The sequence below is a fragment of the Pollachius pollachius genome (genome assembly GCF_949987615.1).
Source record: "Pollachius pollachius genome assembly, chromosome: 16".
NCBI classification, from domain to species: Eukaryota; Metazoa; Chordata; class Actinopteri; order Gadiformes; family Gadidae; genus Pollachius; species Pollachius pollachius.
In genome coordinates this window covers 4,555,325-4,572,799 of record NC_136949.1, presented here as the reverse complement: position 1 = coordinate 4,572,799, position 17,475 = coordinate 4,555,325, and the positions used below count along the sequence as shown (strand labels likewise).

Sequence of the window (17,475 nt, the reverse complement as noted above, 5' to 3'; positions counted from 1 at the left end):
GACAATGATATATGGTATATATCACCATACATAAACCTGACGTTATTTCTACTCACTAATGAAAGATATTCGGGTTTGGTCCGTGGAAATAATAATGCGCAAAAAATTTACTCATGTAAACCCATCCGGTATTTTATTGAATAAAAGCCAAACACAATCTTTACAAAATTCGTCAATCAACATAAAAATTGGTTGCGCACAACGCGCATATTCACTGTTAAAAATGTACCCATGACAGAAGGAGAAGTTGAAACCCGAAACAATATGTCGAATTAAATCATCCAATCAATCCTATGAATTGATTTCCATGAAGAAAAACATCTCAATCGGCGGATTTCTAAGAGTTGTTAATTGGAATAACTACAGTGTGAAATAAGATATAAATATCACTTGTAACTAAGGGCCGTTCAGGGTATTCTACAGATCAATCTGAAATCGTTTAATGACAACTACAAGATAAACTGGCAGATTAATATCAATTTACCACCCTTGATGAAACCAGAAATTGGCCAACATGTCAATAATACTATCCTGCCCAAAGTCATAACCATCATAATTAAGTGTCTTTTCAGTTCCTATCCAATTCAAATCATGGAAATATTTTAAGAAAATGATTTATTTTAATCCTTTTTTAAAAAAGAAACGTGCAAGAGTTGGTAGACGTGACCTATTATATAACTAAAGAGTATAATTCCCCTCCCTGATACCTTTATAAGCAACTAAGTAGCATTTACAATATGAAAACAAAACCAAGAACGCCATCCATTTTTAGTTGACCAACATGTTGCAAATTAGGTGACACGACACAAAAGTTCTGTGGTTGCCGGGTTTCTCTTTAAAGCGACAGTCCCACCTTGCGGTTTTAAATAAGCCTTCACTTGATAAAATGGGCACCAATTATGTAGTTTTCTTGGCATGGCAAAGATATTATACAACAGAGGGGCAAGACATTCTCTCGTGGCACACCCATTGAAAATGAGCTTCAAACCGAAAAAATAACAAACGATTAAAGCAACGCATTCTTATTCACTCTGCTGCAACATTCAAAACGGTGTAGACAGAAAGATGGGGCGCCAACGGGGTTCCGAGACACGCCTTGTACACGCACTCACAGCCCCCTACCTCATCCCCCATACCCATCTTCCCTCTACGACGCTTTCCATGTTCCAGACCACCAAATAAGCACAGTTTGCAATATCCCCCCCCCCCCCCCCCTCCAAGGAACAGTGTCCTACACTTGTTGCTGCCCCGTAAGATTACCCCACCCACTCCCTACACCCCTGCGTGCTGTTGTTCGCTGTGGCCTGTCCAGGGGAGGGTGTCGCTGGGATGTGATGACTGGTGGGCGGACGGATGGCAGCTTCCCCTTGAGGCCCCGAGCTCCAGGGGGGAGCGGCAGAGTTCTACTCAATCAGCTTCTTTGCCTTGAAGAAGCGCCTCAGGTAGAACACCTGCCAGGTGGCCAGGCCGATGAGGCAGCACATGGAGAAGACGCTGAAGTAGAGCACCCTCGTGTTTGTGGACTCTGAACGACAAGGGGGGGTGGAAGAGACAAAAGGGTGGAGGTCATTGTCATGTTCTGCAACCATCCCTGCAAAAGCCCTGTGCAGAAACACTGAACTAGCAGTGCTATGGTAATGGGGCTGTGAGCAGGTTGCAAGTGGCTCGCTCGGCCTCACCGTTTGTGTCCCGCATCTCTTCCTCCCTCTTCTTCATGTAGGCAAAGTCGTTGACAATGGACTCCGACAGGTCCTCCAGCCGCCTCAGCTCCACCTCCAGAGGCTTGAGCTTCTCCACCTTTGCGATCTGATTGGACAGAGGAGATGCTCGTCAAACCAACGCAACAACAATAGTGCTTAAAATGGGAGACAATGCCTGCAATAGTTTTCTAATCAAAAGATGATGCAACAGGATCACGTCTGTTCAACAACACGCAAAGGATTGACGTGTTTGTGAAACGCATTAAATATGAGTCGCCCTGACGAGTGGTAATGCCAGATTTGATCCAGACCACTCGCAAAGAGAGAGCGACTCTTGGCAGAGCATCCCACGACATTGTTCGCACTCACCAGCCTTTCCAACTAAAGCATTCATGCACAGACGTAAGCACATACGCATTGAGTGCAGTCAGTCACTATCCGCCCGCACATGGGCGTTAATTTGTTCAGAGCTATGAGCATCATCTGCCTACACACTTGGACACGGTTCACACACTGCACAATTGAAAGTGTTGAGTTATGCATGGCAGGGTTTCCTAGCATGCCTAAGGTTGTGCATGTGTGGGTGAATGGCGATTCTCAGGAAACGGTTGAATCGCTTGATTCCCAAAGCGGTCTTACGCGACTCAAATACAAATCGTTAACCCTTAATTAATTTCCATCAATCGTGATGATGTATGGCTTTTATTATGACAGTTACAAACGAATCTAACCACTTTATTCGATCCGTTAGGCCAAAATGTATTGCATTAAATAACAAATACCTCTAAAATACATCCCCTATGTTATTTAATAACCAATGGTAACTTTACAACATGACAGACTTCTAAAGGACTGCCTAAAGAAGTATGGAGATTAAGGGATGGGTTTGCTGTGGTCTGGACTCACTTCTTCATAGTTTTTGGCCTCCACACCGTGCTTCATGTCCAGGTTGATCAGCTGGTCGGGCACTCTGCCAGTTCCTAGTAGACAACAACAAAGCAATGTTAATGACCGTTTAACAGTGAGAGTGACTGAGACCATATGCTAAAAAAGGTACTGTGTTCAACATTTGTCAACATTCATTATTCAAGATGAGTATTATTTTGATGTAGAGCATTATTTTCGACCCAATGTTTGTTATTTAATACCATATGATCCAATAATTAACTATTTTAGAAATCTGAATCTCTGACTGAATCTGTTATTTAAGTATTGGCATTTTGTTGGAACAGTTAATTATATTTTGATAAATAGTACTACCTATATGAGGGTTTGTGGAAAAACAGTAGTGTTATTAACAATTGTGAAATAAATGTCCCTTTTATCTTGGCTAGCTGGACCATGCAGAACACACCAGATAGACAGGTGTGGGAACACAGCCATATGGGTTTTTTCTCACCATCAGAATGCCTTTCAGCTTTTCAATACTGAAGGGTTTTAAGTACTTACGTACATGATATATCTATAAGCAATGTTTTTGGACATTGAAGTTAGGCATATATCTATAGAATTAAAAACGGTAGTAAATATATGTAATGTGTTTGGAATTCTTTAAAACACACTTCTTTAATGGAGTCCTTGGCATTTTAATCATCATCTAACCCTGTATAAATAATAATTTAGAATTGGAAAATAAAAATCTATATTGATTGAATATAAATTCACACACCATGTTGAGGAGTGTAAATCCTAGATACAATTTGCATTCAGCATGTCTTACATCTATTGTAAGACAGGATATTAGCATTGGATAAAATGCACCATTGTGACGAAACACAATAGTTGTGTTGTCAGATGGAGGGGGCAGATTGGAAGAAATCCTTCGAGTACATTCAATCAATATATTATCTAATACTATTAGGGGTTTCTTGATCTACTGTTCTAACTATATTAGGGAACTTTTCCTCCACTACAATACCAAGCATAGGTTTTACATGTACCTTTGCATATAGTCTTACTTTCACTAAAAGGCTTTAGAGAAAAGGCTTACCAACGCCAATGTAAATAGGTTGCTAGTAGGTAATTAAACACGGTGCATAAGATAAAGATGGGACTCTTTGAATTTAAATATAACAATTACGGAAATAAGCATTCATGGGAATTGTGGATGCATGCATGAATTTTCAACCAAGCACTTCATCTGGGGGATTCTTACTTTTAGACTCAATACTTTTCTGCTTTGAGAAACGTTTTTGAATAGGATAGTGATGGAGTGGACGTTTCCATGTTGCACTATCCTTTGTATGGGGTCTTCAAATACCAGCTCTAAAACTTGTATTTTTTTATACATCAACCTGGTTTAATTCACTTACCCATAGGTGATTTGCTTTCAAAGCACACCTCAAACATGTCATAGTCTTCAGTGGTGAATGCAAACTTTCCCTTTGTTGCATCTTCCTTGGAGTAAAGAGTGTGACTAGAGGAATCTGTGATCTAAAAAAAAAAAACACACACATGAATGTCAGTGACTTCAAGTGAAAATTATCGAGAAGTGCTGAAAGGTGTGCAAAATGCAGTACATAAACATATGTTTGTATCACGTTGAGATTAAAAATAAGAGTACTTCCATTGACAGCTGTTGCAATATCCCTTTGATGCAGTTTACTAATGCAATAATCCCAATGTTATTAACCTTGCTTGTTATTGTTCGGTTCATGCTATAAACTAGGGATAATATTGTTATATAGTTTTCCACAATATAGTTATAAACAAGTTGGGCTCCACAATGAATAGGATGCTATGCTAATCAGCTAGCGCCTTGGAGTGAAGTGAATGGACGCTAAGACTGACGTGTAACATTTCTGTGAGCAGTACAGCGTTGTGCTAACAAGCAGTGGGGAAGACAAGACTTCCAGAAACACATCCTACACAATTAACCGAGATCCAGCAGGCACTGGTGGCTGAGATACGCGTTGCTGATTTCAAGTATAACCCTAGAAGGAAACATCTTGCGTGAAGTAGAAGTAAACACGGATCGCAGCGCCGCACCGAATACGACCACGAAACCAGGAAGTCAGCTGGACCGAGGCCCACATCAGGACACTCGTAGGGCTCTCTATTAAACAGCCGCGGATATCACAATCAGGGGCATTGGAACTGCCGGGAAACGTGTACTTTACGAAAATGTGCAGACAAACTGAATCTACTTCACATACAGAATATAAAACCATGAGGAGAAGGGAGGCGTTCCGGCCTTCTCCCGGGCTAGCCGCTGGGCTAGGCTAGCCGCGCTACGTAGTGGCCACCGCCGCTCTGCGACGCTCACCTTCAGGTTGGTTTTTGTGTTGGGCTGCTCGCCTATTTCGTATTCCCCAGTGACTAGCACATCTTTGTGGATCTCTTCCCGCAAACACTTCCTCGAATTGACGGGTAGGAAGAAGGAGATGGAAAATACCGATTCGATAAGAACCGGTAAGAGCAGTAGTGCAGCGAGTCGAGCCATGGCTTCCCTCGACCAGACCCTGAGATACGCGGAGCTAAGCAGTCGGCCGGTGACTCGCACTGGGCCGCCGCTGACAGGCCTTCTGGTTGTTATAGCGCCCCTAGCGACGAGGAGGGAGAGCGGTGAAATGGGATACAATAGAGACTTTGTTAATCTGTGAGGGAAAGTCAGGTGTAACACCAGCAATATTTACAGGACAATGTGGGCAACTTCATCTCCATTATAAATAGTATGCATCCAGATATTCCCATGAATGCAAATTGCTTGTTTTTATTCTGACCAAGTCATCCAACAAATAGCAGATCAAATAATGATGAACGATGATGATTCAATTGCTTCTGGTCCTATAGGAGGTAGATGAGATATAGTGGCCTTGAATAATATGTTGGCCTACCCCATACCATAACGCCTTTAGATATATTACTGTTTGTCGAGAGTTTGTGTGTGGGTTGCTCATTAAGTGCAGGGCATGTTATCATATTATTAATTAACTTATTGATAATAAAAATGGTTTAGCTGTTAGAAATTAATCCCTCCTTTTTGATTTTCACACAAGCCCCCATCCAGTATGTGAATGTAGATAATAAAGGCGGAAAAAGATTTTACCACAATTATCATTTTGGGAAGTCCCTAATGGTTTACTTCTACAGTCAACTAAAGAGGCAGTACCACTTGCTGTAGGATGCAGATGTGCCATTTCCAGGGAGATGCTGCGGTTCCGAAGTTGCGATCCCCACGAGGCCGATGGAGAAGGCTTTGAGGCGTCTGTCACTTTTGTAAATATTACAGAGATCCCTCCAGTATTTCCGCATTGGTGCATCACATACTTCCCCAGCATAGTGGGACACAAACTAACTAAAAACAGGCATTGGGCCGTAACAATTGTAGTATTAAACCATGCATTTCATGCCAGTATAGCTTGCGACACTGTCTGCAGCTCTGTAACACTGTCTCTCAGTGAATTTATCTCTGAGGAGCTAAATGATCAACCACATTGACACTAGTCTCTTTTATTTTCTATGTTCCTAGTCCGGGACTGGGAACAACAAACAGGGACTGGCAGTTCCTGTTTTTTATTTAAGCACAAACTTCATTGGGGGGCAAACTAGTTTAAAGGTTGGTTCTATAACGATCCAATGGATTCAGGTTGAAGGTATGTTAGCATTGCTTCCAGCATTACAAACATTGCGATTCCTGGGCATTGTAAACCTTATATGGCCCCTTTGGCACAGATCTGATTGGTGAACGATCAGACAGTAGGTCGGGGCAGCAGTTGGTTACACTTCATGAATGAACGTTGAGGCATGCCCATCTCCACTCCCTCTAAATGGCTCCGGTAATCAAGATTGCGTATTTCTGTGTAACAGGACAAAGAGAACAAGGAGCGCTATCTATTTCTTAAGTGTGTTCATCTGAATAATATCCGGTTGCCTGGGATCCGCCTTAATGACGCCGTGATGACGCCATGGGTCTAGGTTTATTTATACACTCTGCCATTGAAGATACCATTAGGTGAATGGTGAATATACTAATGTGACATGTAATTATCAGAAATCTCTGCTGAGATCTCATAAATCACAGCAAAGGTGGGATCTCTCTCTCTCTCTCTCTCTCTCTCTCTGTGAATGGGTTTAGGTGTACCTGGAGCGGATCCAATCAGATCACTTGCGGTCATCGTGGCGTGGGGGCGGACTCGTCTGTTGTGTCACTATACCCGCTCCGAGTCCCAGCCAATCACGTCCCCCTCTTGTCTCCGTCTCCCCATCTCCCTATGATTCCAACTGCCTCACATAATCCTTTTTTTTTTTTCATCCATACCCCCCTCTTCCCTTCCCTCCCTCCCTGCCTCCCTCTTTCTTCCGTACCACGTAGCTTTCTCCTGTGTTTCTGCTCAGCCTGACGCTGCCTCCTGCCTCCCCAGAGCGGAGGCAGCTACGCACGTCCACGTCATAGTGTTTCTAATTTTACTGCTGTTGCTGCTGATGTTAAAAGGGGCAACAGGCACCTGCTATTTCTGTCTCCGTGCCGGTTCCCAGGGGCTGACAGGGGAAGGTATTAATAAGGAGGGTTATTAAACGCTTCACGCTCGCAGATGCAAGCTATATGGAGAGGTTCGAGGGATGAGAAGAGGGGGATATACTGAGTGTTTACCTTTTACTTAGGCAGGGACGTCCATGCACACACACGCTGACACACACGTTAGGGCTTAAACCTCTTTGATAAGTCATTCAATTGGTCTAAAGGAAAAAGAAAAGGAGAGGACGCATTACTGTGTAGTGGGATAGAGAATTGAGAAATAGTCAAAGGTTGTTGCATAAATCCATTTGAGATCTGTGTCATGTAAACATTAAAAAAAATAGGGTGTGCCTGTACTGGAACACTATTTGCACACGGATAATGTGGAAGTGAGGCCAACTCTTTGAGCTAACTCCCAACAGACCTTCACAAATGAGCCTTAACACATGCCCTTGTATGGGATCGTTGCTGATGAAATACCGAATGAGCAGATAAGAAAACATAACATTGATATATGGTAGTGATTAGGTGAGGCATGGTGTCTTGGCCTAGGCTTTGTGAATGATCATTTAGCAAAACTATTGCTTAGGTGTGTTTCTTTATTTTGATGGTGCACAAGATACTGATAGGGCAGGTTTTTCCAAAACTGTGCTCCAAAAGTATTTATTAAGGCTTTTAAAGATGTTAAACATGGAAAGTAGTCCACCTAATACAGCCCTAATGTTATTACAGGTGGGAATCAGACTATAATGATCACCTATGTCTAGACAATAACAACCTACTCGTTATTTAAAAAAAATAAAAACATTATAAAAATGAACCATGCGTGTCGCCTACATCGAGCTTTAAATAAGCTTATTAAGCGTTTTTTTTCCCAGGTCTGTAACCCTGAAGCTATCGAGTTCGCCTACGCGTTTGAACGGTCAAATAATTCAATGTTGTTCTGCACAATTTGTTAGCACACGACTCTCGCCATTCAGATGTAGGATGTTCGCCTGCGAAATGTCTTCCTGAGAATACGGAAATGAATACATTTTCATTTTCAAAGATAGTTCTTCAGGAAATCGACAAGTCGACCTAGCGGATTTTAATCTTTCGTACATAACATCCGACAACAACATCGGCAGGGTGCGTTTAATTGATCACAGTGTTCTTTCAATATTGTGCAATACCTGCCGCCGGAGAGCTTGGAGATGTAGCAGGGTTCCATATTTGGTCACGGAAATGAACGTCAGCGCACTAGCGTGCGGTGAAAAAAATGGAAACGACGCACTGACGTACGAGCCCCGTCGATCGTGACGTACCGCCATGGCAACAGACGGAGCAGTAAATAGAATCAGTGGAGGTGCGGAGAAGGGCCACCACTACCTACATTTTAATGAGGGCTAAGTTTAGAATGTCTCCTAATTGCCTCTTTAACGCCGTTGAATTACTATTATGTTTGATAGAACTTTATATTTTCATATCTTTATCATTGTGAATAGAACCATGTGACTGAAGGAAAGAGAGTACTCGGCCATCACTGAATTGAAATATGACTTTGTTTTATTTACAAGAGCATATCGTACAAACATACAACTGTTACAGTTTTTTAGTTTTTGTTAAAAAAATAAACTCAAATATCATAAATAAAAAGCATTAATGTTTTCACAGAAAACTCAATACCTAGATAGACCACTGAGACCAGGGTGAGACAAAGCACATCGGTTCACAATAACTCCAGAGCACTCTCACATTTCATCAGAATTTCACCAGAAGAGCTGACAATCAGGGTTACACACTGTATTGCTTTGAATATCGCAATTCAACAACTAAATGTTACCTCTAGCACCGTTAAATCTTTTTGCACACTCAAAATCGATTAGGTGTTGTTAGCTCAAACATGCTTTTGAATTGCTACACAGATAAGATATGCCAGCATAATAAAGGCGAATAAATCATAAATATCTTAATTTTACTTCCTTGCGTTGGATACAGTAGAAGTCCATTCGATAGTCCTGTGACCCGCACATGATCTCTATCAGTCCATACATCAGGACATAAACAAGTGCCTCTAAAAGTTAGTCTTGTCGTGGAAGAGTTCTTAAAGGGCCAGCAGTGTGGGGGAGCTCAGGGAGTCGGAGGAATACTCGTTGCTGCTGCTGCCTCGTCGAAGGGCGGAGCCACAGGTGGGGAAGGCCTCGGCCTCGGGGTAGTTGAAGACGAAGGAAGACGTGAAGGTGGTGGCGGAAGGTGTGCACGTCACCACGGGCGTGCACAGCGGCTCAAAGTCCATGCTGATGTTGTTGTTGTTGATGTTGCTGTCGCCGGTGATCCCTGCCGAGGTGTAGAGGGGCTCCCAGTCTTGGGGGGCTGCGTACAGAGAGCTGGAGAGGTCCACCTCGGGCACGGAGCGTGCCACCTCCATCTCCGTCTTGGCCAGCAGGTCCAGAGACTCCTCCAGGGCCGTGGCGTCGTCCAGCACCGTCAGCTTGGCCGGCATGCGGTGGTGGTGGTGCTGGTGGTGGTCAGAGACCGCCGCGGACATGATGGGGGCGGGGCTAGAGAAGAGTGAGTGGGAGGTGGAGGTGAAGGTGGAGGAGGCGGTCTGGCTGGCGGAGGAGGTGGTGGAGGTGTTGGGGGACATCTCCGTGGAGCAGGGGGAGAGTGCGGGGGAGAGGGCGACGAACATGTCGTCCAGCTCAGAGGGGATCTTGCAGATGGGCCGGTGGGAGGCCAGGATGAACTCCAGCCTCTCTTTCTCCTTCAGCAGGTTGGCGATGTCGTTCTGCAGGTTGGACTTATCGTCTTCCAGATCGTCGGTTTCCTGTCAGGGGAGATGGGGAGGAGAGCTGGGTTTAATATCACTGTTGTTGGGTCAACATCGCTGCGCGTTATGTCATGTATTGGCCTGTTAAGGGTGAGCCAAGCAGAGTGCTGTCGCTGTTAGAGTACTTACAGCTTGGAGTGTGTCTGTGAGCTCCCGGCGTCTGTTACGGCATTTAGCGGCCGCCTGCTTGTTTCTCTCTCTGCGAACTCGCCTCTTCTCTTCCTCCTCGGAGTAAACCTGGAGAACACAACCGAAAAAAAAGGAAAAACAACGTTAACCTCAGCACTCAAGATGAACAGCCGTTGAGTAACGGATGTGTCGTTACACTGATATTAATTCATTTCTAATTCAAATGCATTCAAAGGGTTAATTTACCTGTTCGGTTCTGCTGCGCTTGACGGAGTTGTGGGCTTTGGGGGCCTGGGCCTTCATGGAGTATGCTGAGCTCGGGCTGGGGGTGTAGGGGTGAGCCCGGTGGGAGGGGGCCACGGAGGAGATGAGGGGCTGGACCATCCACTGGAGGTCAGCGCTGGTGGAGATGGCGGTGAGAGTGGGCACGAAGGATGAGGCGCTGGACACCGTCAGGTCGGTGAAGTCCTGGGAGAGGAGAGGGAGAAGGAGGGAAGGTGAGTGCACTGAGCATGAACGAAGTAGGGACTACCCCTCTATTAACAGGTGGAGAGATGATTCATTTCTGCGTGATGGCAGAAATGATCATTTATTCTTCTCTCTCTCTCTCTCTCTGGAGTTTCCAAGTAAACTGTGATGCTGAGCTGTGCTGCAGAGCAGCTAGTTATTTCCACTTATTGAATACTGTCATACTGTCTAGTTAAATACATAATACTGTCTTATTAAATAAAAAACATTTAAAAATACGTTTGCATTTAGCCAACTGTTGCCTACTTTTACCCCATGCATTCATCCGTTAAGTATTAGCCTACTTATGCATGCATTTCAGTAGGCCTATATGTCCTTAACCTCCAATCATCCATACATTACCAAGACAGCTAGAATACTCCGATCGTTTGATTTAATAAAGCATTTCGTATATTGCCTGCACATACCTGGGACTGGGGAGATCCAATGCTCGTGTCAGATCCTGCTGGCGAAGGATAGTATCCAAAACTATCTCCCGCTGGAGAAGCTGTGCTACAGCGTGAGGAAGAGTCGCAGTCGGCGTTGAAAGCGTTGTACATCATGGTTAAAAAGGAAGATCTGTTAATGCCCAAAATGTTTCAAGTATACAGCTGCGGGGATTCCCTCTGGCTTGGAATGGTTTCTCGATCGGTTGTTGCTGGTCAGTGCTCTTTTTCTCTGTGCCGCTTAAAGTTTGACTGCCAACTAATAAGATTCTCCTAGCTTATATAGGCTGTGGTGGACCGAGATGACGTAAAATGGGGCAGTACACTACGCCCGAAGTGGCGATGCGAAAGAAAGAACAAGAAGAAGAAAAAAAAGAAGAAAAAGAATAATGAAGAACACATAAAAATGTAAAGTATGTCCCGATAAAAATGAATTTTATCGTGTTCTATGTAATTAAAATGAGTTTACAATGCGTTTGTCTTATGTATTCGCATTAAAATATGCTCCGACGTACCCATTCTCAAGAAATGGAACGTTCCAGACGGTATCCCCGCTACGTCACTGTCCCAAATATGGTGCATCCTGTAAGGGGAGGAACATGCTGGGAAATACTCGAACCTCCAACAGTTGACTGCGGCTGTGACGTTATGTAAGACAACAAACACAAAGGTTGTTATGAAAACTTGACAATGAGAACTTCGATACATTGATCTTGATTGCTCGGCGATCGATGCATTTATGTGTATATCCATACGTAAAAACGTTTTAAATTAAAAAAATGTTTTGATCGTTTTTTTTTAAATAGTTCATTGTTTTATTAGATTTACGGTTATTCTGAAAATACAACAGCAGAGATGTAGTCATTTTTACAAAAGCATAAATAGCCTTTTTCTGATCGTAGTTTGCAAATGTATTGATGCTCTATCATATTAATCGTTTCCATTTTTGATAAATTGCTTAATATTAATATTGTAAAATCCGTATTTATGCATGTAAATACGTTGTATATACATACAACGTGGGTGTATCCAATGGAATGTTTAGATAAACGTGCACGTTCATGTTGGGACACATGTTGGGTTCTTCGGTATAGGTTCAGGTTTATACAGCTTAAACCCTGAGGCAGCCTTTGAAATTCTTGCGTACATGGGGTGTGTTTTGAAGGAGCGCAGACTGGTTTGTGTGTACTTAAGTTTACCTTTGCAAATGACTGGTGCCTCCCTCAATATGGACTCACCTACAGCGTAAGATTGTTGGTACCCCGCCTGTTTGAGTTCGCTTATGTAGAATGGAAAACTGCAAAAATTCTGGTAGCATATTTATTTTAAGTAGAATAAATAGTCCTTATTTATTTATCATTAAATAAAAAGTGTGCATGTTTGCACAGGCTGTACTTATCGGTAAACGTGCGAGTTACACGCAGCACATGGGAGTAGTGGTTCGACTCGTTTCCCGCGTTGGTGTTTTGTTAAACATTCTTTGTTGTCTTGGGAACACTCCACCCCTTCAAGGCAGTGACGTCCCCTTTGCTCTGCTTGTGCTCCCTGTGTGTGTGTGTGTGTGTGTGTGTGTGTGTGTGTGTGTGTGTGTGTGTGTGTGTGTGTGTGTGTGTGTGTGTGTGTGTGTGTGTGTGTTTGTGTCTGTGTCTCTGTGTTGCGCTGGGGAAAGTAACAGGACACCAGACGTTGCCAGTACTCTCATCAACTAGGGGTCTAGGATTGAGTCTGATAAACGCGGTTTGAGTTCAGACGGTCTGTTGCGTGAACTCTCGTCCCAACGATTACCAGGTGAGGGACTGATTCACGATGTCAAACCAACCGGAAATTCTACTCCGAACCATTTAATAACTCAATAATTAATAACTCAACAAAATATAATAATATAACAATAATAATAATAATAATAATAATAATAATAATAATAAATAAATATATATATAAGCCCCTAACCCACTGTGATAACAGACCACAACTGCTCCAAATTGAAAGCCCAATATGTTATTTTACTTTATAGATCATTTGATTGATAAAGATGTTAAGAACAATAACCACTTGATAGCAGTTCATTTTAAGTGGCCTATAAATAGGCATAGGCCTTCTAAATTATTCATAACGCAGGAATACCCTAGGTGTTAACTCTTCTGACGTCGCTCTGCATTTCACGGTACATAATACCATTCCAGCCCATTTGGCCCAAAAGAACCCCACCATGTCACGGGGCTAAAAATAACCCCAACCGCGTTCCCACGTTCACGCAAAGGTGGCTTTGTTGAAAACGTTGCTTTCAGCAATTGTGTTTGTGGAGGGGGTGGGGGGGGGTATCTTTAGTCACCCCCTTTAATCCCCACCGCCGGTCTGCAGTGAAGACCACCAATGGCGTGCCAGGAAACCCAAAAGGGGCGTGACTGCCGGGAAAAGGAAAGCTAAACCGCTCGCCAGACGCTCCTCTCCGCTCACTTTCATTGGAGGATTTCTGGGATCCTCGAGGGCGAAACCCATTACATATTAATTACTCTGTATCTGACCAACTGAATGGAAATCCTAACGGTTCCCTTTGACAATAGTTTATAAACACAGCCCACTGTGTCCGCCTTCATTGATTCACTTTTCCTTTTGATTTTTATGTGGCGCGCGGGCAGAAAAACGGGATGCCCAGCAGCGTGCTCGCGCGCTCTGCGTGTGCGGCCAATTGCTCCCAAGTTAACCGGAAACACCAAATATGGCTCGACTAGTCTACTCGGCTATTGGCTGTTAGACTGCAGCGACAAGTCTGTTGCTGGAGCGCTGAGGCGGTCAGAAATAAAAACAGGGGACTTATCTATTAACTTATTGTTAAATATGTCCCATGTGTGACATGCCGTAAACTGGTCGTCCTAAAACCACAGCCAACTCAATTATAACCGATCTTTCTTTTTGTAGGCTATTGTCGCGTTCACATAGTCCTATGGATAGGGTAATGCATTTGATTCATTGATTATATATTTTTTACAGCAGTCTTTTGTTTCGTCGTGTGAAATCAGGTCCACGATGAATCAATGGTTATCCGACGGACTTTGATACATTCATAAAATACATTATTTTGTGAACATCGTGTTTTGTCACAGGCCTAATACAGATGCTGCATACGTGAAATGACGTTGTTTCATACGGTAGAGAGCGGACTACTTATTGAAGGAGGGGGGGTCTCTCTCTATATTTAGGAATTTATTAAATAAAATAATGGTCTCTTATTTTGGTGTCTAAAACCCCGCAAAAACCCAATAGGTTATGGTGTGTTGACCGTTCAAAGCGTTCATCTGACACATCAATCCCAGCCTTTTACCCCTCTCGCAACGTCTGTATCCGAGATGGTTTGTTCCCCCCCAAACCCCCCACCCCACCTCACCACCCCATACATTTCATTCATAAAATTCCAACTCACTATAAAAGGTGGGCCTCTGCACAGTCTGCACAGAGTAACCGCGTTCACGAGACGAACCAACCAATCGAAGACATCGCTTAATTGGGACGAATACAAGGGGGTCGAAGCATTCTCTACAATAGAAATAGGTACGACACAATAGGCCTATATATAGTTCGCTTATGTTGTAATCGCCGACTGCCAAGATGTACCAGGGATCCAGCCCTGACCACGACGCGTCATCCAGCTGTAGCGGGGACAGCCCCGCGCGCGGCGGCCAGCCTCCTCCTCCCGGCTCGCTCTCGAGCGCATCCTCAATGGACAGCCTCAACCAGGTAGCCTCCTCGCGGACACACATTAGTTCTTCACAACGAACATCTGGATCTTTGTATGTGTATGTGCCGATTCGTTTGGTGTGACATTGTTTTTTTTGTTTTTTTGTGCTTTATGATTGTGATTACTTTTTTAAAAAAAATAAAATATATATAGCCTATAGGCTATATCTCACAGCACGGCAATTTAATTTGAGAAATTCCAATTAAGAGGCATAATCGTATGTTCCGGCTACAGTTAGGGTGATTGAAGCGTCTGTGTATATGTATATACTGAATCCAGCTGGTTACATCCCGTTACTTGTCTTGGTCGTGACCTCTCTGAACACTAGGCTGTGAGATCACACGGACGTCGAGGATAAAAAAAATGAAAAAAACGAAATTGATGGCAGTGAAATTAACAATGTGACAGAGTAATGTCTGAACGTTGAAGCGGTGTATTCTTTTTTTTTGAATATTTTTGCAATTCCTTCCGCTCGATGTGGAGCGCATAACAAGATGTTCGCTCAGATTGGTTTGATACGCAGATGGAAAAACACATCACCACCACAGTTCTCATCTGATCTGAAACATTTACATCTATTTCTCTCTACAGGACCCCGACTCGAGTGACTCCTTTGTTCCGACGGTGACCGCGATCTCCACGTCTCCCGATCTGAGGTGGATGGTGCAGACCACCACCACCTCCTCCACCCATTCTCCCTCCCGCGGAGGTGCACAAGCCAAAGCCCGCTCGAAGGAGCACACCGGCGGGAAGAAGGGGAAGAAAGACCAGGTAAGAACCCCTGATCGGTGCACCTTGGACGGCGTCTTGTAGCGATATGCGAGAGGATGCATGTTGATGAGGAACAGCGTGCGACGCAGCGGTTTCCCGACGCTATCATCGCTCCGTTTCTGAGCTCACGCGCACGTTGGAACGGGAAAGGGGGGGGGGGGGGGGGGGGGGGGGGGGAATGCAGACAGCCAGCCAGACCCTTCCTTCTCAGCACAACCTTCGCCGCATTGAGCAAATGTTGGCAGGTCGAACGGGGGGAATCCGGAGCCAAATGCCGACGTTTGCAGGAATCGAACAGAATGGTCATTTATAACCCCTCCCCAAAAAATTGTGATTGATTTTGTAGCCTTCCAAGGAGGAGGATGAGAGGAGGAAGATACGGAGGGAGAGGAACAAGATTGCCGCAGCAAAGTGTCGTAACAGACGAAGGGAGCTCACGGACACGCTGCAGGCGGTGAGTGGGCCTGTCTTACCTGTCAACCTGCGCCTTGGCCTGTCTTACTGTCAAACTGCGCCTAGTCCTGTCTTACCTACCTACCTGTCTTACTTAACCAAAATTCACCAAGGCCTGTCTTACCTACCTACCTGTCTTACCTAACATAACCTGTGCCTAGGCCTGTCTTGCCTACCTGCGCCTATACACGTTTTACCTAACAACCTGTCTTACTGAACCTAACCTGCGCGTTGTTCAACGCTCACGTGAGCGACGAATAAAAGCGGTAGCATCTGTACCCTGCGCACGTTTCTCACATGTTTTCATTTCCTCGACCGCTACAGGAAACCGACGTGCTCGAGGAAGAGAAAGCGGCGCTGCAGACGGAAATAGCCGATCTCATCAAAGAGAAAGCACGCCTCGAGCAGGTGCTCGCCTCTCACGAGCCCGGGTGCGCGTGTCACCCGAACGAAGAAGAGCGCCGCGTGGACGACGCGGCGCACGACGCGACTTCCGGGATGGACGACGAGCTGGGGGAGGATAAGGAGGAGGAGGAGGATGAAGACGAGGATGATGATGGGGGGGATGATGACGACGTGAGTCCCATGCAGCAGGAGCCGCCGGCGTCTCCGCCCCCGACCCCGCTGCTCTCCCTGTGGCCCGAGAGCGAGAGCCTCTCCGAGGGCCCCGGCGAGGGAGAGGGCGGCCCCCCGCTGTGCCCCCCCCAGGACCTGGACCCCGTGCCGCCCCCCTGCGCCGCCGCCGCCATCCTGGGGAACTCCGACATCCTGCTCTGCTCCAGCGCCGAAGAGGAGGAGGAGGAGGAGGAGGAGCCTCAGGAGGAGGAGGGGGAGGAGCCGGAGCCGCTTGAGGACCTGAAGGTGGACGACCTGGACGACCTGGTGCCCAGCCTGGAGATGAGCCCCCCGGAGGGGGAGGAGGGGGAGGGGGACGGGGGCGGCGCGTCGGTGCCGGACATCGACCTGGGCGGTGCCTTCGGGCTCCCGGACTGGGAGACCCTGTACCGGTCCGTGGCTCGGGACCTGGAGGCCCTGGGGACCCCCCTGGTGTCCTCCAGCCCCACCTGCGGCTACCGCTCAGTGTTCTCCTTCAGCGGGGCCGAGATAGACTCCCTGCAGGCGGAGGACGACAGCCTGGCCCTCAGGGGCCCCGCTGGGGGAGGCCTCGGCGCCGGGGGCACCAGGGACAGCCTGAACTCTCCCACACTGCTGGCCCTGTGAACCCAAGATAAGGGCCCCTTATGCAACTGGTTTATTATATCACTGATAGTCAATGGTTTTATAACCAGCAAGCTATAGTCTCTCTCCCTCTCTCTCTCTCTTTCTCCCCCTCTGTCTCTCTCTCTCTCTCCCCCCCTCTCTCTCTTTCTCCCTCTCTCTCTCTCTCCCTCTCTCACTCTCCCCCCCTCTCTCTCTCTCTCTCTCTCTCACCATCTCACACTTTTTTCTTTCTCTCTCTGTATACA

At 45.5% G+C, this 17,475-nt stretch overlaps 3 protein-coding genes across 3 annotated transcripts; 1 reads left to right on the top strand and 2 right to left on the bottom strand.

The window, feature by feature from the left end:
* Window positions 1-106: 106 nt before the first annotated feature.
* tmed10 (transmembrane p24 trafficking protein 10) lies at window positions 107-5,186 on the bottom strand. The gene is made up of 5 exons (XM_079753943.1): window positions 4,966-5,186; window positions 4,013-4,133; window positions 2,607-2,680; window positions 1,680-1,806; window positions 107-1,525 (listed from the first exon to the last, which is right to left on the bottom strand). Exons 1-5 carry the CDS (start codon window positions 5,140-5,142, stop codon window positions 1,404-1,406), a joined length of 621 nt encoding a protein of 206 aa, XP_079610069.1. The 5' UTR covers window positions 5,143-5,186; the 3' UTR covers window positions 107-1,403.
* Window positions 5,187-8,685: 3,499 nt separating this feature from the next.
* Window positions 8,686-11,290, bottom strand: fosab (v-fos FBJ murine osteosarcoma viral oncogene homolog Ab). Its single transcript, XM_079753542.1, has 4 exons — window positions 11,032-11,290; window positions 10,343-10,564; window positions 10,097-10,204; window positions 8,686-9,964 (listed from the first exon to the last, which is right to left on the bottom strand). Exons 1-4 carry the CDS (start codon window positions 11,164-11,166, stop codon window positions 9,242-9,244), a joined length of 1,188 nt encoding a protein of 395 aa, XP_079609668.1. The 5' UTR covers window positions 11,167-11,290; the 3' UTR covers window positions 8,686-9,241.
* Window positions 11,291-14,655: 3,365 nt separating this feature from the next.
* Window positions 14,656-17,230, top strand: LOC307087790 (protein c-Fos; the record flags this gene model as incomplete). The annotated part of the gene is made up of 4 exons (XM_079753435.1): window positions 14,656-14,784; window positions 15,377-15,556; window positions 15,903-16,010; window positions 16,334-17,230. The coding sequence occupies 4 exons, from the start codon at window positions 14,656-14,658 to the stop codon at window positions 17,228-17,230; spliced, it is 1,314 nt and encodes a 437-aa protein (XP_079609561.1).
* Window positions 17,231-17,475: the final 245 nt, after the last annotated feature.

Coding starts and splice junctions, on each gene's coding strand:
- tmed10 (XM_079753943.1), bottom strand. CDS start 5,142: ATGGCTCGACTCGCTGCACTACTGCTCTTACCGGTTCTTATCGAATCG. Junction 2,681..4,012: donor TGAAAGCAAATCACCTATGG/GTAAGTGAATTA, acceptor GTTGTCTACTAG/GAACTGGCAGAGTGCCCGAC. Junction 1,807..2,606: donor AGGCCAAAAACTATGAAGAA/GTGAGTCCAGAC, acceptor CTGTCCAATCAG/ATCGCAAAGGTGGAGAAGCT.
- fosab (XM_079753542.1), bottom strand. CDS start 11,166: ATGATGTACAACGCTTTCAACGCCGACTGCGACTCTTCCTCACGCTGT. Junction 10,205..10,342: donor AGCGCAGCAGAACCGAACAG/GTAAATTAACCC, acceptor TGTGTTCTCCAG/GTTTACTCCGAGGAGGAAGA. Junction 9,965..10,096: donor TCACAGACACACTCCAAGCT/GTAAGTACTCTA, acceptor CTCCCCTGACAG/GAAACCGACGATCTGGAAGA.